Raw genomic sequence first — 21,709 nt, 5'->3', positions numbered from 1 at the left:
AATAGGATGTGAAGTGTGAAGTGGTTGCACTGCCCTTTGTGTTCATGTTTGAAAGTCACTTGGGTCTTGATCTGCTCCCTTCCACCTGCAGCCTTCTGAGGAGACGTGCTGGGCCTTTCAGCTGGCAGAGGTGGGGGTGGTCCCACCCTCTCACTAGGACACCTTTCCTGGAAGACAAGATCCCCTCAGCCCCCAATGCTGAGAAAGAACAGGGGACAGGCTTAGAAAGGGAAGAGCCATAATTGCTGTCAACATTTCTGGTTCTTCGCCCCAGTTCCCTCTCTCCAGTTAGTGAAACAGGGCTGACTTCATTCCGTGTGGTTCATTGCTGGGCAGGGTCAGGCTTGTAGGAATCGACATGGTGAGTGATATTACTCACCACCTTTGCCCTCTTAAGTGTGTCGCTAATGAAAATCAACATTGTGTCGGTTTTGACAGGCCCACGTTGTTAGACACTTAGTAGGTGTTTTGCTTTCACCCAAGGCTTGCTCTCTGCTAACAGTTCTCCTATGCCAGGAAGGAGCAGTTGAGTCCAGGGTCCCTCTTAATGAAAGGCTCCTCGGATGAAAGTCCTGCTCCCACATGGAAAGCAGCTTAGCCCAGATGACTCCCCAGGTTGGGCCTGGCAGTGGAAATGCACAGGCCCGCAGCAGTCCATACCTGGCCATGCTTGTGGCTGGGCACAGACTCCTCGAGGCACAGGAAGCAGTTTATGATTTGTTCCCAAGTAATGGAGTCTGGGAGGTGTGCCATCTTCCTCCATGGACAGATGGGTAAGTCAGAGGTGTGGGCCCTGGACTGGGCCTACTTGCAAAACTCAGTTCACCTGGATTCTGACACCCCAGCTTCTTTCAAATTCCATCCTCTTCTGATCATCTTCATGTGATAACAACCACACAGGACCTCAAGATGGTGGCTCCTTAGAGAAATTCAGGAGCAATTACCAAATTAAGATTGGACATGGATGGAGGCCCAAATCACGACCCTTATTCAGGGAGGTGCCGCCTGGCAGGGTCTGGCTGCTCCCAGCAGGGCAGTGGCAGGAAAGGGCCTGGCCAGCTGCCACATACACCTGCGCCTCTGAGGTCCCCAAGCTGGGTGTGCACCTCACATTTCCGGGAAGCACTCTGTCTTAAGAAGCACAGAAATGAGGAAGAGAATCCAAAGCATCCCACGGAGCTGTGGGCTGCCTGTCAGTGCCTGGCATGCTGTCACCCCACCGTGTGCTAATGGAACTAATAGCTTCAATTATAACTGAGCCCCAGAAATCTGGCATCCCCTGATGAAGCAGACTGCTCCCCTGTGTGCCACTCACAGACCTGCTGCTGCCCTTCCGGTGGATGAAGTGGATTCTATCCATCTGTTTTGTGTTTAAAATTCAGAAGTACCTGAGCTCAGCATACCTGAGTGAATAATAAAGTGTTTAATCTTTCTTGTTCCATTCCAGACGTTCTTCAGAAGGGTGCCAGATTTTACAAAAACGTTATCTGAATGCATTTTATGTAATCTGATTTGTGGTAGCACTGTGTTTGTTCTGCAGAAATGCCAGAGGCCTGTTGGAAATCCAAATACAAGGCAAAGTTATCCAAATGTGACAAAGTGATTGCACAGCCCAGACCCCTAGGAGGGAGCAGGGCTGCCCAGGCTTCTTGTTTCTGCCCTTCTGCTGTTTGACCTAATCTCCTGTGAAGCACTTTTAAAGGAATTAATGTTATGCTATAAATACTACTGGGTTAGCAGAGTCTTCCGACTTCAATGAAAAGATGACAGCATTGAGCTGAGATTGCAAGAGAACAGGGTCACACATTTCTACAGCTTCTTGGGTGCTGAGTCCAAAAAAATTTCTGGAGAATTGAAACCTCAGCACTTTTATCCTCCCTCATTGAACAACATTAGCCCCAGTTAACCATGCATCAGCCCTAGGATAGTAGCCTAGGAAAGACAGCTTCTCTCCTGGAAGCCATGGGAGTGCCACCAAGGCCTGGTCTGCTCCCCATTCTGTGTCCGGACTCCTCTGAGGACTTGAAGATGAGACCTGTCCCTGCTGGGGCCTCTCTTTGGAGGAGGAGCAGCTGCTCACTGGCCACTTGTCAGGTGTGGGCTGGCATCACACTCAGAACATGATGATGGCAAGACTGAGAGAGACCCTCAGGGAGAAGCTGTCACTGACAGTGACAAAAGGGCCCACGTGGGGCTCTGAGCCAGCTGAGCAGAGTCTTTCAGAGGGAAATGAGCATCATGATCAGAGGCAGCGTCTTGTGCAAGCAATTAAAAAAAATTTATTGATTGATTTTTTGAGAGAGTAACATTACTTTGATGTTCCACTTATGCATTCGCTGGTTGTTTCTTGTATGTGCCCTGACCGGGGATTGAACCCACAATCTTGATGTATAGGGGCAACATTCCAACCAATTGAGCTAGCCGGCCAGGGTTTGGTCAAGTCATTTAAATGTTATTTATGCCTCATGGCCTTGTCAAGTTCCACACTTCCACCTCTGTGGCTCTTGCTGTTTGTTTCATTCCTTTTCTTTTCCTCAGCTCCCATGAAGCAGTCTAGCTGTCTCTCTGATACATTCGAGCTTGCATAGTTTGGATTTCCCGGGCTGTTGTCTGCCTCACAACCCAGTTATGCCTTAAAATCAGGATGGGGCCTTCTAGTTTCTGAACTCCCCATCTGTGGGAAATGTGATCTGTTGGTTTTTACAAGCCAGCTATTTGGTTTGATTGGTTATCTAGAAGTCTTAATGCTTCCAGTAAGAATATATTGAAGTTCAGTGTTTGGCATCTCACAGAATTCTTCTCATCAATTATTTGAATGCCTGATTTGCCTCTCAGTCATACATGTTTCCAACATTTCTGTAACTGTTTTCATAGAAATATTTTGGAATGTGCTTTCATGTTTCCATCTCACATTTGTTTATCAAAAATACAGTGCGAATGTATGTCTATGTGTTTGTATGTGTGTATGTGTGTGCATGTATGTATGTGTGTGTTGTGTGTGTGTTGTGTGTGTGTTGTGTGTGTGTGTGTGTGTGTGTGTGTGTGTGTGTGTGTGAAGCTCATGGAAGATCTTTGTCCTCTGACATGCCATCACAGCCTGTGGGAAGGGCGGGCTCAGTGATGAGCAGAAAATAACCCTCCTCCATCCCTGCACTCATTAACCACCTGCAGTGGGAATGGCGGGCAATGTGGTGGTACAGGAAGCCTGGAGGACCCAGGTCCAAGGCCTGTGGGGCTGAAAGGAAAGAGAAGTATAAGGAGAGGAACTGAGAGCACCAATGTGCCACTCCTCTGAGGGATCAAAGGCCACAAAAGAAGTGGCCCCAAAGTGGAGAACCATTGCTTTTGAAGGAAAGACCAGAGCTTGGAGCTTTCCCTCTGCCTGAGCGGTGCCGCTTTCTTTTCCAGCATAGTAAAAAGCAGCTGAGACCAAGACTTTCGCTTGCAGAAAGCAGTCCCAAGCTCAGTATCTCTGTGGTACCAAGCATCTGCATTGTAACCATATTGATAAGAATGGTGATGGTGACAGCAAACGAATGTGGCATTTCCCAGGTGTCAGGCATAATGTACCAGTTCATTTGATCCCCACAATAGCTCTCTAGGTTAGGTACTACTGTTACCCTGTTCACAGATAAGGAAACTGAGGATGGGAAATTTGAGTCACTTACTCAAGGGTGCATGCTTGGTAAGTAGTGGATGCCAGATGAGAACCCAGGCCACCTGCTCCTACCCCGCCATGAAGTGGTGTCACCTCTCTCCCCTTTGCTATCCAAGACCTTAGACTGCTCTCTGGGCTTTAGAACAAGCATCCTGGCCTCCTGTGCCAGGTCATTGCCCAGCACACACCCCAACAAGCCTCCATCATGTCTTCCAAGCCATGCTCATCCCTCCTTCACTCAGCACCGGCAATGGTGGGCTGCTCTGCCTTTGTGATGCCCACGTAAGGCTCTGTGATCCTGGCCTCACCTACTGAGTGGAGTGACAGCACCATGGGGCCACACTGCAGTAGCTGGATGTGCAGCTGTGGCAGGCTCACCAGACTCTGTGCCTCGTGGAGTACTGGGCCAGGACACGTGTGCCTACAGCCCTTGTGAAGGCTCTGATGACCTGTGGGCCTGAGAGGAAAGAGAAGTATGAGGAGAGGAATTGGGGGCACCAACATTCCATTCCTCTGAGGGATCAAAGGTCACAAAGGAGGTGGCCCAGTTGCCTGCCCAGACTGTCACCCAACATCTGTCACTTAGAAAGTTTTACTCTGGAGGAGGCTGATTACTGGTCTCAGTCACCACCATAGTCCTCATTGAACATCTGGTGGCTGCTGGTCCAAAAGAGTGGTGTGCAGATGCTGTCCTCACGTCAGAGAAAGGGGTGGCCACGTGGCACAGCAGCCTGCTGGCCCTGTGCTCAGTGCCAGAGAGCGACATGTGTGGTTACCTCTGGTCATCTCTCTGAACTTGAAATTCCTCAATTGTAAGTGAGGAACTGTGCCCTTAAACAGCTATTATGGAGAGTTTTGGACTGAATGTTGTGTCCCCCTCTCCCCCCAGATTTCTAAGTTAAAGGTCTACCCCCCAATGTGAGGTGGAGCCTTTCAGGGGTGATTAGGATTTGATGAAGTCATGAGGGTAGGGCCTCCTGATGGGGTCAGTGGCCTCTAAGAAGAGGAGGAGAGATTTCTGTTTTTCCACACATGCAATGGGGAAAGGCCACATGAGGCCACATGAGGACACAGTGAGAAGGCGGCCATCTGCAGCAGAAGAGCCCTCACCCCTTTCGAGGAACCTCACTGTGCTTGCAATCTGACCTCAGACTTCCAGCATTCAGATGGTGAGGAAATCAGTTTCTGGTGCCTAAGCTTCCCCGTCTGCGGTACTTTGTTGTGGCAGCCCTAGCCAAGGACAAGTACATTGAAATAGAAGTGCATACAAACCAGCGGGCATCTAGTTGATGTTCTCCGTGTTTATGTGCTTGGCTTTGTTTCCTCCTTTGTAAAAGAAGGTGTGGGTGTTACTTCCTACCTGCCTGAGAAGGACACTTGAGAGTAAAGCCTTTGGAAAAGGACAAGACCTGCAAACGAAAGGGGATAGATGAAGATGTTAGGGAGAGGCTGGGCATGGGCTGCCATCATTGGCAAGCTTGGGAAAACTGAGCCCCCACCAAGGCTGTGGACTGCACTGCCTGAGCAGCCTGGGCCTGGCCCCAGGTTTCTGCCCTGTGGTGGGGATCAGGATAGTATCAGGGTGATGGCCTGCAGGTCATGCTTAGAACTCCAGCTCCCAGCTCCTGCTTTGACATCACTTTCCTCCTCTTCCCCTTGGGCCCCTGGGCTCACCTGGCCCCTCACCTGGACACAGGACCGGGGACATGATCAGCTCTGGCTCTCTCCAACTGGGGCTGGGCAGAGGGGGCTCCCCAGTCCTCCATATCAGAGCTTCTGATGTCTTTTGAAGTTGCAGATTAAAGCCCTAGAGCTCACTGCAGATGTTGGGGCTAATGATGCTTCTACACAGGAGGGAGAGCTGGAGAGCCGAGCCTGAGAATAACTGGAGAAAGGGGAACCCAGGCATGTTTGCAGCAGGGGAGAAGGGAGCAGTTCTGGGAAGAAGAATCTAACTGCTGTTCAGAAAGGCAGCAGAAGAAGCCATCAACAGTGTCAAAAAGTTCAAGAGGAGGAGATAAAGATGCCAGTGCCCTGGAGACGTCTGGTTTGGGGCGAAGAGGGGCCCAGAGGAGGTCAGTGTCTCTTTTAAGCACAATTTCTGGTCATCACCATGTTGTCACCAGGTTTATTCTGCTGGGAGCTGGAGAGGGCGCCCCATGCTTTCTACTTGGCAGGCTGAATTTGAGTGAAATGTGGAAAACATGTTTATTGTGCCTTTCTTCTTACTACATTCCCACCCTGAGGCCAGAGAGTCTGTGCTTCTTCAATCTTGGAGCTTCTGAGACGTCCCCAGTGACCTGTCAGGATGGAGTGTCTCTGGAACTTGGAATATTCTCAGCCTATTGTTGCACACGAGGCGTCCAGAGGCTCCCAGATGTGTATCTGGCCCTTTGATCCTATTTGCATCTTCCTTTGTGGGTGAACCATGAGACGTGTACTTCCTCTGCCCTCAGCCTGTGCTGACAGGAAGTGAATGCTGGCTGGGGCCAGATGAATGAATGAAGAGCTGTAGCATATCCCACTGGAGATCCAGATCCTCACAGGCCCTCTTTGTTGAAAACCAACTGTGTGCCAGGCACTTCACTAGGTCCTCTGCATGTCGTCATCCTCAGTCTTCCCGCGAGCACTGAGCACTGCTCTTAAGGTCTCATCTTGAAGAGCAGCCCAGAGGAGCAGAGTGCTGCCTGTGTCCCCAGGAGGAATGGGGCCAGCCAGCCCATCTTGTCACCATGCAGCCCCTGCCAGAGTCCTGTCATCATCAGTCTGTGTAAATCCCCGTGCCCTTCTCTGAAATGACTTAAACAAATGAAAGTCTGAACAGTGTGTATGGGGTGTCTACAGTTATCGGATGCCATGCTGGATTGTGTGCCTTGTCTCAGTTCCCAGGACAAAGCAGCAGAGTTGCAGTTAAAATTTGAAATTGAGTTCTGGGTTCAAATCCAGATTGTTCAGCTTCCTAACTAATCACCCTATCTCTACTTTAAGAACCTAGTGAGCTACTGTATGTACAAGACTTAGAAGAGTGCCTGGCTCTGTTCTCAAGAAACAGTTTCCAGGGTACTTTGTGAGTGCGGGAGTGAGTGTGTGGGTGTATTCCATTTTACAAATGAGGAAGCTGATTCTAAAAGCAGTTAAATAACTTGTTCAAGTTCAGTCAACTAATAAATGACACTCGCAGATATGCCATCTGTCTCCAAGGCAGCCATGATGTGGCTGAACATCCTAAAGGTCCGCAGGATGACAGTATCTTTTACTTGGAGAGCGCTTTTCCTAAGCAGGTGCTCACTAACCTTGTTTCTTGCATTTATCACCGTCCCTGGAAGCTGGTCCGTTCTCTGTGTTTTGACGTCACTGTCTGCAGTCCTCTACAATCAGGCACCAGGCTGCACAGACGACCTTTGGCTTCTCCTGATCACCTGCTGAGTTCGCAATCACAGTTACTTTTTTGTCCCTGTTTCAGACATGCTGAATCAGAATCTTGGCGGTGGGGCCCCAGCGTTACATTTTATCCAACTCCCTGGTTAGTTATTTGTTCACCAAGTGGGAGAGCCTGCATTGTCCCATGTGCTTTCCCAAGACATAATAAGGGTTAACGGAGAGACACCAAGTGGTGGAGATAAAATCCATTTTATTTATTTAGCAAAAATGTATTGGGAGCTAACTAGGTCCTAGGTATCTTGCAGAAACTTAAAAATATCCAAACACATCATAAAAACAGCAATATAATCAGTATTTGTGAGATGCATTCATAATGGTTTAAAAGTACTCATATCTCTCATTTCAACAACTCTGTGAGGCAGTGTCTATGGAGCTGGAACTTGGAGCTGGGCCTTATACTCCTGGCCCCTCAACCCCTCTGGTGTGAACTACAACAGGAAAGGAGGGTAGGGATCATGGGTGCATAACTGCATGGGGAGCTGGGGAGGACTTCCCAGAGGGGGGCTTGTCCCCACTGGGTGGCAGCATTCCATCACTCATTTGGGGGCAGAGCCAGGCTGAAACTCTGCAGATGTGTCTGCCTCCCATGGCAGGACTGTGGGGGGCATTTTGTTCCCACAGTGCAGACTGTTTGGAATCCCCACCAAGGCTGAAAAGTGGTTCACCCTGGAGGGGAACTTGAGCCACAGCTGGGGACAGCAGAATGCTAATAAGCTTGCGTAGAAAAGCAATGACCCCCAAAACCTAACAGAAGCATCATTCTCTGCAACTCACTGGGCCCATAAAAATCCCTAATTTAGTCCTGGTCCTGGAAGAAACCCCAGCAAAGCTATCTGTCTTTAACATAATTTTCAGCCCAGAGCGATCCTAAATTGCATCCACTAAAGCCTCATTCTCCCCATGATGTTGCCTGTAAATTGACCAGTGAGTCTCTTCCCAGCACCCTCGAAGTGCTCGTTAGCTGATCCTAACCTGCATCACAGAGAACAGAGACCCCAGGAAGGGCCTAGAGCGGTCCGCAAACTCGGTGCTCGGTGACTGCCAGGACACCAATGCCACAGCAGTTTGTAACGACCAGATGCTTAAGGAAAGCATTACCAGAGTTCTGTGTGGACAGTTCTCCAGCCATGATATCAGTGTTTGCCATAATCAAATTAAGAAAATGATCAGTCCTATTTATTCATGGAGAACTAAGACAGGAAAATGATCCATTGCAATTACCCAGCCCTTTCCAAACACACAGCTGAGGCTGGACTTCACTACAGACATGCTGTGTCCCAGTGGCTCTGTCTTCTCTCAGCTCCGTACACATCCCACTGAGGCATGGCTGTGCTGCCAGGACTTCTGTCCCATCGCAGTGCCTTGCAAGCAAGTGTTTTATTCATGAAGCAGAATAAAAGAGGAGCTGGAAAAGGCTAAGTGGGGGAAGCATGCTAGCAGGAAACCAAGGCCAGGGACTTGAGGTTTGGGGGCTCTGACAGCTGAGCCCAGAGGGCCATGGACCATCAGATACTACCCCTCATGTTCATGCTGTGTCTTCTCATCTCCAACGCCCTCCCCTAAGTGGCCTCAGGTCATGCAGAGCCAGACACTCACTGCTAGCTGCCAGCACCTTTCAGTAGTGTTGACCTCAGAAGCCCCAGCTAAGTTGGGGACCAGAATGTCTTTAAGGCAACCTCTGAGCCAGATGCACGATGCCCCCCAGTGGCTGAACTACTGAAATTCTCTTAAGTATGCCCAAGCATGTCTTTGTCAAGGATGCTGAAACAGGGCTGAGCTGTGCAAAGTTGCCCTCACCAGCTGCCCTGTGCCATGTCACCCTGTACCCACCTGCTTGCCCATGCCAGCCTTTTATCATCGTGGACAGTATTTAGGACATCTGCTTCCATCCTTTCTTTCAATATTAGTGCTAGGAGTAGAGAAAAACGTATGACTGTTCATACTACAGTGTTAATGACTTAGCTTAAGGATATGCATGTCATTACATATGTGTGTTTTAAGGAAGTTTCAGCACACTGACTCCCCCAGTAGCTTCTAACTATGCTGATGAGGAAGGCAGAAATAGGAAATCTTGCATCTGTCCACCTCAGAGTCCAGTGAGCTGAGACTAAAGCAGACTTTCGGCAGCCATCACCAATCCAGTGGTCTAGGTTTAGACTCGTGTGCACTGCCACCCTTTTACACCATATTCCTAGATCTTCTTGCCACCTAACTTCCATTGGACATTAGAAAACTAAATTCCAATAAAGCCATGCCAATGTCCAAATTCCAAGGCATGCACATTGTTCTAAAAGCACCACTCTGTGTGTCCACACTTTCTTTCCCTCACATGCACACAGTCACACACACCCACACACGTGGCACAGCCTCAGGTGAACATGATTATTCTCTCCCACAGTGTCAATGGCAGCATTTTCCACACTCCATGTACTCTGCACCTGCACTGCTGGGGAGGCCAAGGTGAGACGCCTCTCACGCCCAGTGCTGCGCAGAGTTCGAGGAAATAGAAATGCAGACATGATACCTGGGCTGGGCCACCCAAGGACACCGTCTGGGTCGTAGTCTGGGCTGCTGTCACCACAGTGGCCTGGCTCTCGGGACTCTGTGGAGAGTGTCTTGGAGCCACACAGCCCGAGAGGAAGGGGAGATGCTTCTGCAGAGCCGAGAGTCCCGATGAAGACCGTGCTGGGTGTCCCCCAGGCACGTGGCCTTCAGGGTGGTGCCAGGGGTGATCTATCAGAACTTGGAGTGGGTTCTAGGCCCAGAGAGGGGTCTGTGTCTCCCTAATGAGATGATGCTGAGATAAGCTTCATTTGTGTAAGGGCAGATCCTTGTGATTATGTCATTAGTTTTGTACATGCAGAACCATGTCCTGAATGTTGTCACATCCCTAAAGGTAGGAGAGCCGCAGCCAGGTGACAAGGTTTCACAGTATATTCACCAGTGAGGGAATCCAGGGCATGGGGGGAGTCGCCTTCACCAGCTGCCATCCTTAGCTCTGGGACAGCAAGTGACTGTCTGGGGATGTATGAGGTGCACACGGGTACACATGTGCACAAGTTTTGCCGGTGTCCGTGTGGCCCAGATTGTGTGCAGAGGAAGGTTTGCAGAGAAGGCTGTGTCCAGGGTCTCCCCAACTCACCACCACCACCTCACCACCCCCCACCTCCTCCAACCCCCCCGCCCTCCGCCCCCATAGCTCATTTCAGGAAGCCCGAGGCAGAATGATTAATCCCAGCTGTGAGGGTTAGGAAAACCAGGCGAGAAGCCACATTATGATACTGCTGGTGACCCTGACCACAGACGAAGTTGCCAGGTTAGAACAGGTCCTAGGTGGTGAGTGGGTGTGCTGTCAGGAACAGCCCCTGCGTAGCCTCTCCTGGGCAGGGCACCTTCCAGCCTACCCAGGGGCTCCTGGTTCTGTGTGGGCCACTTCTGCCGCGTTTGGGGAAAGGAAGGAAAACAAGAGTTGGAAAAGCTTTCCATATTAGCTTTGTTTTCTTCTAACCAGCTTTCCCAGATTCTGTTTAAAGTTTCCAAAAGGATTACACTCCCTCCCCCTCAACCCCTCCCCCCACCCCACTAACAACAAGGGCACTTAGAAGCATTCACCGATGGGTTTCAATATTGTGTGCCTTTCCAGAAAGAGAAGAAGAGTGGGCTGCTGAAACTTCTAGCCGGGGCATCCACCAAGAAGAAGAATCGCTCCCCACCGTCCATCTCTCCCACCCATGACCCCCATGTGGCAGTGGACGCCTCGCTTCAGGGTGCAGTGGGGCTCGAAGTGTCCTCACTGTCCCTCCATGGCCGGGCAGGGTCTTGCCCCATAGAGAGCAAGATACAGGGGGCGATGGGAATGGAGCCACTGCACAGAAAGACGGGCTCCTTGGACCTGAACTTCTACTCATCCCCTTCCAGGAAAGCCCCTTTCTCCATGGCTGCCGCCCGCCCTGAGCCCAAGCCATTTCCCAGAGAGAGGTAAGGCTGAGGGTCAGCTTGCATCCTCTAAAACCTTGCTGTGGGTTGATCTGTGAAGTCTGGAGCCACTTTTGGGGAGCAGGGACAGCGGGGATTTCCTGAGGATTAAATTGACTAGACACCCTCACTAGCCAGGACTACTTGGGTCCTGACCTTGGAGGTGAGCATCAGATAAAACCAGTTTGGGAATAAATGGGAGCATATTTCATGTTCTGAATCCCTCTGGGTCCTGAGTTTGGGATTTACAAGTGATTCATCAGGAAATTGTTCAGAACTGATGAGATACTGAGCCAAAGGGAGTAGAGAGGAGGCTGTGTCCATCAATCCTGAGGAACCCCTAGAGTGGGCCGCTGGGCTAAGTCCCCACAGGCCTGTGCACCCCACACAGGAAGCAGTTTTTTTGAAGTTTAGCCTACTCTGACATCTTAGAATTAAACCTTACCCCAAAATTGGCTTCAAGGATACACACACACACACACTTGGGTTGAGCCACATGAAATTGCTGACATTCTTTTTTTTTTTTTTTTTAACAAAACGAGCAATTTCATAGGGTTCAACCTAGAGTCTGAGGAAACTGAGTCTAACTGAGGTGACGTGGTCCACGTTTGTAGGGTGCCGGTGCTTGAATTTTACAAGAGGTCAGAGGATCAGATTCAAATAAGGGTTGGGCTGTGGTGCGGAGAGAAGGGATGGCATCAGCTCAGGGTGAAGGGGCTGTGGAGAGAGGGGAAGGGAACAGCTCAGGGTGACGGGGCTGTGGAGAGAGGGGAAGGGAACAGCTCAGGGTGACGGGGCTGTGGAGAGAGGATGGCATCAGCTCAGGGTGACGGGGCTGTGGTGTGGAGAGAGGGGATGGCATGTGCTCAGGGTGATGGGGCTGTGGTATGGAGAGAGGGGAAGGGAACAGCTCAGGGTGACGGGGCTGTGGAGAGAGGGGATGGCATGTGCTCAGGGTGATGGTGCCATGGAGAGAGGTTTCACATGGGTCCGCTCAGCACACCTTTTCTAACAAGGTCCAGATAATAAGTGTTGCAGATGTTGAAGTTCACAGTCTCTGTTGCAATGCTCGCCTCGCCACGAGGGCATAAAGGCACCATATACATATGGAAACAATGGGGTGGGTGTTCCAGTACACCCTCCTATGGACACTGAAATTTAAAGTTCATGTGATTTGCCTGTGTCATGAAATATAATTCTTTTGATTTTTTTCCCAACTATTTCAAAATGTAACATTCTTAGCTGTCAGACCACACAAGTTAGGTGCAGGCCACAATTTGTCAACCCACGGTCTTGATGAAGGGATTTAGAGCCGAGCCATTGGGGTGGCATTGAGATCCTGAGCCACTGAGAACAAATCTCTCTCCAAGGTGGTGGAGGGACAACATGGGCCAGCAACTGCTGACTTCTGCTAAACAGCAAAAATATGTCTGTCTTTACACCTGCTTTTAGAATAACTAGGATTTGCAGAACACTCTGTGCAGGGGTGATATTCAGAACCTTTACCAATTGATATGGATCCCAGCCATACACATCCAGGGCAGCCATGTGTACATGCAGCTTAACATCTGCCAGCACCTCAGTTCATCCCCTCAGTAACCCCATTTTATAGATGAGAAAACTGAGGTTTAGTAAAATGCTGAGTAACTTGCTCACGATCACACATATAGTTCCATAACTAATGCCCTATCTCCCTGCGGGCAGCCACCCCAGCACCCTTCCCCTCCGCATGCTTGCCTCTGGCTCTCCTTGGCAATATTGCAGAGTGGCTTCGAGCAATAGGCACACTCACCATTTCACTCCAAATAAGGGTTTCTGTTTGTTTTTATTTTGAGTTGCAGTTCCCCATATATAAAATGGAGATAATAATACCTATCTGGTAGTTACAATATTTGTGAAAACCTAGATTAATACCTGGAAAATTATGAATGCATAAATAGCAACAATAATAATATATGAAATGATATATAATACTATTATATCATATAACGTATATATTAATCCATTTTTTATTGCCACCATCTCTTTTTCCATATGTTCACACACAGTCTGTCCATCCTCAATCTTGCTGGCCTGTATGTTGTTTGGCTTCGTTGGGATGTCCAAGGTTTTGGCTTTGATGTATTGTGTGGCATGGTAGGTAGGATAATGACTCCCAAAGATGTCTGTGCCCTAATTCCCCAAGTCATGACTATATGATCCCCACATGGCAAAGAAGACTTTAATGTTGCAGAGGGAATAAAGATAGCTAACTATGGAGATTATTCTGTGTTATCAAAGTGAGCCTAGTATGACCACCGGAGTCCTTATTAGTGGAAGAGGGAGGCAAAAGACGAGGTCAAAGGGATCTGACGGGAGAAGGACTCCCTCGCCCTTGATGTCCTTGAAGATGGAGGAAGGGGCTTCTGGCCCAGGAATGGGGGCAGCTCTGAGGAGCTGGAAAAGGCCAGGGCACAGTCTCCCCTGGAGCCTCCAGAGGAGCCGGCCCTGCTGAGACCTTGACTCTATTCCTGTGAGACTGTGGGATGACTTAATGAACCATGAGATAAGAAATTCGTGTTTTATTATGCCATTAAGTTTGAGGAAATGTGATATAGCAGCAATAGGCAACTGAAACACATGTTGATATTAGAGTGTGGTGTCCAGGGTATAGGTGTGTCCTTAACATTTCCAAGTTCCTAGACCACTCTCCAGTAACTCGGGGACCACGTGTCCCCCACAGTGCTGAAGCCAGTGCTGCGGAAAGCCTGCCAGGCAAGGCCCCTTGTGGCCCCTGCTGTTGGGGGGGAGATGACACAGGAAGAGGACACTTCAAACCTCACACGCAAGGCTAACTGCAACATGCAGTGGTAAGAATTCATTCTGATTTTGAGCTTTTTTATTCCCTGAGTCTTATATCTGAAAACTAACTGTGGGCGACATAACCTCATCTCAGCAGAGTTCTCACTGATGTAAGACGCGTGATCCTGACCGGGAGGAGCTGCTGTCCTCCAGTGTGCCGGGGCGTTTGGTGCCTGTAACAGGAAGTGCCAGTTACATCTGTGCAGCAGGAAGAATAGCTCAGAGTCTTGGAATGATCTGGACAGAAATGTTAAATGCCTGTCTCGGATATATTCCGCCCACATCACCCATCTAGGCTCATTAAACTATTTCATTGCTCAGAAGCACAAAAGTACTTTTTTCCCCTAACAAATAACATTTTAAAATTTGCTTGTTTGTTTCACATCTGGCAAAAAACAAAATTTTTGTTCAGAGTTTGAGAAATCAACTCACTCTTGCCTTTCTTTTCCTTGAGGAACTGAGAGGAGGCAGGTGTTTGGAAAGGAGGTGAGGGTGGCAGAAAGCCACAGGGACGACCCAGGCTGGTCTTGGTGTTCGCACACACAGCCTGAGTGCTGGGGCCTGGGGACAGTGTGGTGTGTGCAGTACTGCCTGACCTCACAGGTCATCTGTCCTCCTCGGGGCGTGACCTGCAGGCAGCTGTTTGCATCACTGGGCTGGGAGGAGGGTGGAACTTATATGCTCCTTTCTCTCCTCCTCCATATCCCCAAAGCCAGCTTTTGGCTCCCAGCGATGGCAGCGGAAGCTTGCCCAGCCGCCTGTACCTGCAGCCACTCTGAGGCACTCAGCCTAGCTAGCCCGCCCCTGGGCCGCAGGAGCATGCATGCCTGTCACATAAACCGCGGAAGCCTCCTTCCTCTCCGCCCCAGCTTGCCCGCCTGGAACCGACGGTCTGTGTGTCCAGGGGCTGTGGGCACCGAGGCTGAGCCTGGGTCGTCATCCCAAGCCCAGCCACTGCCCTGGACAAGGCTTGTCTGCTCCGCCCAGATGGGCCAGTACCCAGGCCTGTGAGTCAGTGGGGCTGAGGGAAGATGAAGTCTCCTCAATGTTTTCTTACTCAGCACCTTGATTCTCAGACATCAGTATGTATAATTTATTTAAAATCTACATTCCCTGCCCCATCCCCAGCATCTCAGCAGGCAGGGACAGGATGGACGCAGAAATCTTGGCCCAGGTCCTGAAGTCTGTGAGCCACTCTGAGAAATGCAGACTTGGGATCTTTTGTTTTATAATGAATGTCCTGGTTTTATAAAGACGAGAATGTACCAGGGAAAGGCTCCATATAGAACTATGTGCCCTCAGGACAGCCTGCTGCCATTTGTGTGGCTGTGGCTGAAGGGAGAAGGCAGGGTCGGGGCGGAGGGCAGGCCTTTACTGCTGGCTGATGGCCCAAGGAAGACAAGGGTAAAAAAAGTCTCCCACCTTCCCCCACCCAGCCAGTGGGCCCTAGACCGTGGCCCAGACACTGCAGGGAGAAGAGGACACAGGATAGTGTCTCCTCAGAGGCCCCTCTCTCCAGGTCAGGCCCTGGGCCTCTAGGCCACCACCACCGTACAGATCGCCAGGATTCTTCACTGTGTCCATCAATCCTGGGCTAAGTCCCCACAGGCCTGTGCACCCCATACAGGAAGCAGTTTCTTACTCAGCATCGTGGGGTCTCTGCAGCCTTCGGCAGGAGAAGGGAAGACAGGAGGCCCAGACACAGTTTGGTGGGAAGCAGGGAGGGGGAATAGCAGTAGGGTGCATGTCATCATGTCACTCAGGGAGTGCAGGGTGCAGGGAGAGGGCCCAGGGCCCCCTGCACAGGAGCCGCAGCACAGACCTGTTCTCCCCACCCAGCCCCGCACACACTTCCACTCCTGTCGTCTTTTATGCCCACAGCAGAGGCATCATCGGGGCCTGGTCAGCTGTAACTATGAGCTGAACAGGGTAGCAGCTGTTTGCTGGGAGGCTGATGTGGATGGAGCTGCAGGTCCCACTGACCCCACTGCCCACTGCCCAGCCTCTCCCTCACCAGCAGCGGGGACTCCTGGCCCCCAGCTGGCCCTCCTCCACTTCTGCCCTCCAACTCCCCCGGCAGCCGCACCCTTCAACCGTCAGTCCCATTGTGGGCCTGCAACTCTCTCCGAGTCTCTTAGCAGAGGGACCTGTGGCGAGGTCACGGGGAGAATGTGGCTGAGGGTGACTGGATGCGTGCCCTTCCAGGTGGCCCAGGCTCAGTCCTCCTGGTCAGTGGAGGAACGACTACTGAGCATCTTGGCCTGGTCAGGCCGAGTACTCCCCAGCGCCTCAGCCTACCCAGGTCTGTCGCAACCTTCAGCTAGGGGCTTTTAGGGAGTGAGAGTGGCTACAGCCTGCCTGCACCAAGCCCGTGCACAGTTAGTACTTGGATTCTGTCCTGGAGCCCTGCTCCGGGTCCAGCTGGACAGACAGAGGGTGAAGGTCCAGTCCGATGTCAGCACACATGCCCCTGTGAGTTCTCTGAGGGGCGGGAAGGTATGGGTGGCTGGAGTGGTGGGGGCAGGGCAATTCCTGTCAGGCTGGGACAGTGAGGGGTACGGGCACAAGGGCACCTGCTAGCTTGTCCTTGATGGTGTTTTAGAAGAAGGCTGGTCCTCAGATCAAGCACAGCTTCTTTTCAGCCTTCCTCCTCCTCCTCTGAGGCCTTGCGGACAGGTGTGAGTGTGGGATGTATGCCAGACCTGCCCTGTGTGACACTAGGGCTCTTGGCAAGATGCCGGGGAGGGGCAGACCACTGTCTCAGATCCGGGAGCTGTCGGAGCAGCTCTCAGGGATAGCACCCGGTGTGCACCCAACCGGACACCTGCTGAGCCTCTCGGGCCCTCAGAGGTCTGTGCTTGGTCTGGTTGGAGCTCAGGCCACAGCACCCCTCCAGGTGCCCTGCCCGCAGTGTCACCACTGGGATCATATGTCACGTTGGTCTGAAAATGAAGGGTGAAGAGTTCAAAGGCCATAGGGAGGGCCAGGTTTGCAGGAATGAGGTGTGAAACACCGGGCCTTGTTTATGAAGGGATCTCAGAGGCGCTGGGGGCACAGGGTCAGGGTCCTGTGCCACAATGGGGACACGGCCGCCTGTCTTGCCCCGGCCACCAGGAGGCCAAGGTTTGAGGTGGCCTGAGGGAGGACGTGGCTTGGAGAGGCCGCATGTGGGTGGAAACATCCCAGCTGCCTGGATCAGGGTCTAAAAGGCATCACAGGGAAAGGCTACTATCAAATTTTTAATAAAAATGAAAAAAAAAAACTTAAGTGGGAAAAGTAGCCCCAAATTACAACAATGTTCCAGACGGGAAAAGGAAAAGAAAAGAGCGATCTTGCCAGCAGAGCAGGCCACCCTGGGTCATTCTCAGCCTTCTGGGTCAGGCTCACCCACTGTGGTGTCTGTCCCCCCTTCAGGTACCGTGTCGTGGTCTCGTACCCGCCCCAGAGCGAGGCCGAGATAGAGCTGAAGGAGGGAGACATTGTCTTTGTGCACAAGAAGCGTGAGGACGGCTGGTACAAGGGCACCCTGCAGAGGAACGGCCGCACGGGCCTCTTCCCGGGCAGCTTCGTCGAGAGCTTCTGAGGACAAACTCTCCACACGCCACTCACCGGGGAGAAGGCCTTCCGGGAAGCCCAAGGCGCCAGGAGAGGGCCACCACTCCCCCAGGCCTCAGGTCCCTTCCAAGGCCCCTGCAGGGTGTGGGGGTCGTGCCTTCACCCACAACCCCCTACCGAGAGCACATCTTGGGGTTGTTCTTGGATGAGATGCCTGCCACCCCATGTGAACCGTAGAGAAGTGAGTTAGGAGGAGGAAGATGCTGCCTGGGTGGCTCCCCGAGGTGGCTCCTGTGGTGGCTCCCCGAGGTGGTTCCCCAAAATGTCTCCCCGAGGTGGCTCACTGTGCAGGGCTACGGGGCACAGAATGTCTTCATGGGCTGTCTAGGCTGCAGGTGGGGTCCAAATTGCTTCATTGACTCTCTTTATACCTCAGTCGCCTGCCACCTGCCCAGACCCTGGGGAAGCCTGGCTGTGTAGCCTGTGGGACTCCCACAGCTCCCATGGCTGGTCCCCATCAGCATTGGGAACAACACTTCTGTTGGCCACTGTCCCTTTGCATTGCTTATTTCTCACATCTTTTTAATGTAAAGCTGTTAAACTTTATATATTTCTAATCAGTCATACATTGCCTATTTTTCATACATCTGGTGCTGCCTTTTTGTAATGACTTGGTTGAGTTTGAAAGAAAAAAATGTCCGAGGAAACATCAAATGGGCAGAATTTTTATATTTACTATATGAACTTTGGAGAAATCCAGAAAGCCCACGTTCTCAATACCACAATGCCCTGCACCACAGGATAAGAGGGAATCCATTTAGGGGATTCAAGGTAGTTTGGAAAAAGCCAATTTCTTTCAACCTTTACCAAAGCCCCGTGCTCTGTCTAGACAGTGTAATTGTTACTCAAGAACATGCAACTTCAGGGAAAGTGGCTATCATCGCCTTTTGTGTGGCAGTGAGAGGGGCATGAAGGTGGACCCACCCTGAAAAAGCGGAATTTCCTTCTTACTGCTTTAGCAAGAGTGACAACAATTCGCTTATCAAAATATGATTTATCACTATTGAAATGTGCAGTTTTTACCCCAGTTCAGATGTAAACCTCCACAATTTACAATACCTGGTGAAGATCTTGCCTTTTTACAGTATATAATTGCTCCCTTGTCGGGCAGTGTGAACCTGAGTGTAGAGACTGGAGGTACATGGGGTAGCAGGAGTGAGTCCTCTGCAAATGAGGGGCTGGGAGCTGGGAGGGGCTGGGGGAGAGGTGGAAGGGCAGCTCTGACCCTGGGCCCCCACAGGTGGGGTCCAGGACACAGCTCATCTCCACAGATGCTGCCTCCTGGAGCCCTGTCACAAGGCGGTCTTGTTTTTAAGAGATTCACACCTTAGGAATACATTCTTATCTGTTCAGAGTCACAACTTGCAAACTCTCTCTATACATTTTTACAGATCACTCAGGTTTAAATTAGGCTGAATAATGAGCCTTTGGTAACACTCTCCCTGATTTTTAGGGATGCAACGAAATCCAGAAACCCATTCCCTCGCCTGGGGTGATGTCTCTGAAATACAAACACTTTATTTTCAGAGTTCCTATTTGGGGATGTGACTGGGATATTTGTTACTGCCAGGTGGCTACCAGGCTGGTGGCATTGTTCCTATAGCAAGGCTCATTTCCTTGCTGGTAATATATTTAATAGGCTTAAGAAAGTTCTTCTAAATAAGAAAATAAATGAAGTTTAAATATAGGGAGCCCTGGGCTCAAGTTAATGGCGACCATCAGTTGCCAACTTAGCTGCCTACCTTGCACATCAATCATGTGCATGTTTCAAATCATGTCATTGCCAAAAACATGCTGGCTGAGACAGGTATTCTCCACTGAGACCAGAACTAACTCCAATTCCCACAGAATAAGAAGAGCAAAAAAAAACCAACAGCAGTTATCATGCAACAGAATAGACTAACTTGGACCTTCTTTCCTTTCCTGCCACCACCCACATGGTGCTCTGGTTGATAGAAGTGCTGAGCAGCTCAGTGACTGTGGGGGAAGCAGAAGCCATGGGGCCAAGCACCCCTCACAGCAGCGTGTTTGCAAGGCATCAGCTGGTCCAGCTCGAGGCAGACTCAGGGGTGGCCATTGGGACTGACTTGAGAAGTGATGCCCCCCAGCCAGGCATCCTCTCAGGAGGGCCTCTCAGGGCAAATGCGGGGCACTCAGAGGGCAGGTAGGTGCACAACAGGCCCCATGCTTTAGGCTGAGTGTTTCCAAACATGTTCAGTCAGACCCATCAGCCTTCATGACCATTTAACCCGCAGACAAGGGCGGGAGCAGGCTTAGACGCTTCTTTCAGGCCATCTTGCCTCAAAGGACACACTCCTTTTGTTTTCTAAGGTGAAACAACACCTTGTCTGAAACCCTCACATTCCCTCCTGGCCCAGGGACTTACTCAAGTTGGGTGCACAGTGGCATTTGGCAGCCAAGGTGACTTGCTTTGAGGAGCACAGTGGAGTCCATGGCCACCACTGAGGGAGGTCACCGAGGTGTTGGGGACATGGGGCCACCAGAGGACCATGGGAGGGATGTGGTGAGACAGAGCTGGACAAGAGCCCCCTGATTCTAGTGCCCCAAATAAGCTCAGTGGCCCAGCTGGAAATTATTTGTACTTTGCACAATTCACACACACACCCTAATGTTTTTGTTAAACACAAATGTCAGTGTGTGACTTCAGAAGAACTTACAGTGATGACAAACTATGATGCTGTGTTTCTGAGTCTTTAAATAAAAAATGAACATGGAGAGGTCTTGTGTCTGGTGGTAGGAACAGCGAGGGTGGAGCAGGGGCTGAGAGGGCCTGAGCAGAAACACCAGCTGGGTAGGGGAACTGAGCAGGCACCACCCGTGTCCCCACTGGTGCACACTCTTGTCACCTCAGAGTGCTCCCTGGTGGGAAACATGGGGTCTGTGTCAGCGTGAGGGGCCGCTGAGGAGACGGAGGAGATCAGACAGCCAACTAGCACACATGCCAGAGAACCACTGGCTGGGCGGCGAGAACCGAGACACAGGCTGGCTGGGCATAAAAGACCCCAGCTCTCCAAGACTCATGTGCCTGACAGCTCTGCTCCTGTGACTTCCTGTAGGTGACTCACATTCCTTTCTTGTGGGAAAGCTTTTCATGTCAGTAGTTATTCAGGTTCCTAGCAACCAGGAGTGGCTGGTATTGACCTCCCAGACTAGGAGTGGCTAGTGCTGACCTCCCAAACCAGCACTCTCACCACCCTGCTCTTGTCTGTCTGGCCCTTGTGGTGCCCGGGCTTTCTGCATCACAGGGTAGAGGGTGCCTCGAAGCCACCCACAGGAGGGACTTGAATGACTGCTAACCTCCAGAAAGGGGGGCTTGACCCAAATCGCCCAGACAGACTATTGCTGGGTTGAGAGCTGACACGTCAGGTGTTTTCTGAAATAGGCTTTCTCTGCCTGCTCAGGCACAGGAGTGCCTACATTCTTTGACTATCGTATATATCCTTCAGCTGGAAGGAAGCTTAGCAAAAAACCATTTCACTCTTCTGTAAACATTCAGAGAATGTGTATAAGACCAGATAACATATCATGAGTTATGGGTGAGGAGAATGGTGAGGAATGAAGCATATCTCAGGCTCACCTCATCTCCCAATAAGACTGGTTGAAAGATGCTCTTACCCTCACTTGCTACATGAGCGATCAAGGTTAGAAGAGGTTGAATTAATTGCTCCAGATCATATAGTTCATGGGACTCAAGTTCAAGTCCACTTTTATTTTATTTTATTTTATTTTATTTTATTTTTAGCCACTTTTAGAGAGGGAACAGTCTATGCAAATTCCCAGAGGGGCCAGAGAGAGCTTGGTTATAACTGAGAGACCAGGAAGGGAAGGGGAGGGGAAGGAGAATGGGCAGGGAAGCAGGGGCATCCTTCTAGGCCAAAGGCAAAAGGAAACCTTTACAGAGTTATAAGATGGAGGCTGATGCAACCTTGTCTGTATTTTAAAGCTCCCTGTGGAGGGGAGTGGCTGTGGGGAGCCAGTGAGGTAGCTGCTGCAGGGGCCCAGGGCGGTGCCAAGGCCTGGAGAGACTGGGCAGACCTGAAGGACCTCCAGGATAAGCCAGTGTGGAGGCCAAGGCGAAAGGGCATCTGTGTGAGATGTGGAGGAAGGGAGGGAGGGAGGGAGAGAGGGATGAAGGAAGGGGCAGAAGGCCCAGGAAGG

The 21,709-nt window shown here is 50.9% G+C and overlaps 1 protein-coding gene across 1 annotated transcript in view; it reads left to right on the top strand.

The window, feature by feature from the left end:
• Nucleotides 1–20,259, top strand: part of SH3RF3 (SH3 domain containing ring finger 3) — a 281,575-nt gene extending 261,316 nt beyond the window's left edge. The window contains exons 9-10 of the mRNA XM_036351738.1: nt 10,743–11,077; nt 17,330–20,259. Of these exons, the coding sequence (XP_036207631.1) occupies nt 10,743–11,077; nt 17,330–17,498 (504 nt within the window). The 3' untranslated portion in view covers nt 17,499–20,259. The remainder of the gene's footprint in view (nt 1–10,742; nt 11,078–17,329) is intronic.
• The last annotated feature ends 1,450 nt before the right edge of the window (nt 20,260–21,709 follow it).

This window comes from Myotis myotis, unplaced genomic scaffold, assembly GCF_014108235.1.
Source record: "Myotis myotis isolate mMyoMyo1 unplaced genomic scaffold, mMyoMyo1.p scaffold_m19_p_2, whole genome shotgun sequence".
Classification (NCBI taxonomy): Eukaryota; Metazoa; Chordata; class Mammalia; order Chiroptera; family Vespertilionidae; genus Myotis; species Myotis myotis.
The sequence above is the reverse complement of the archived record's forward strand: the minus strand, read 5'-3'. Positions and strand labels throughout refer to the sequence as shown.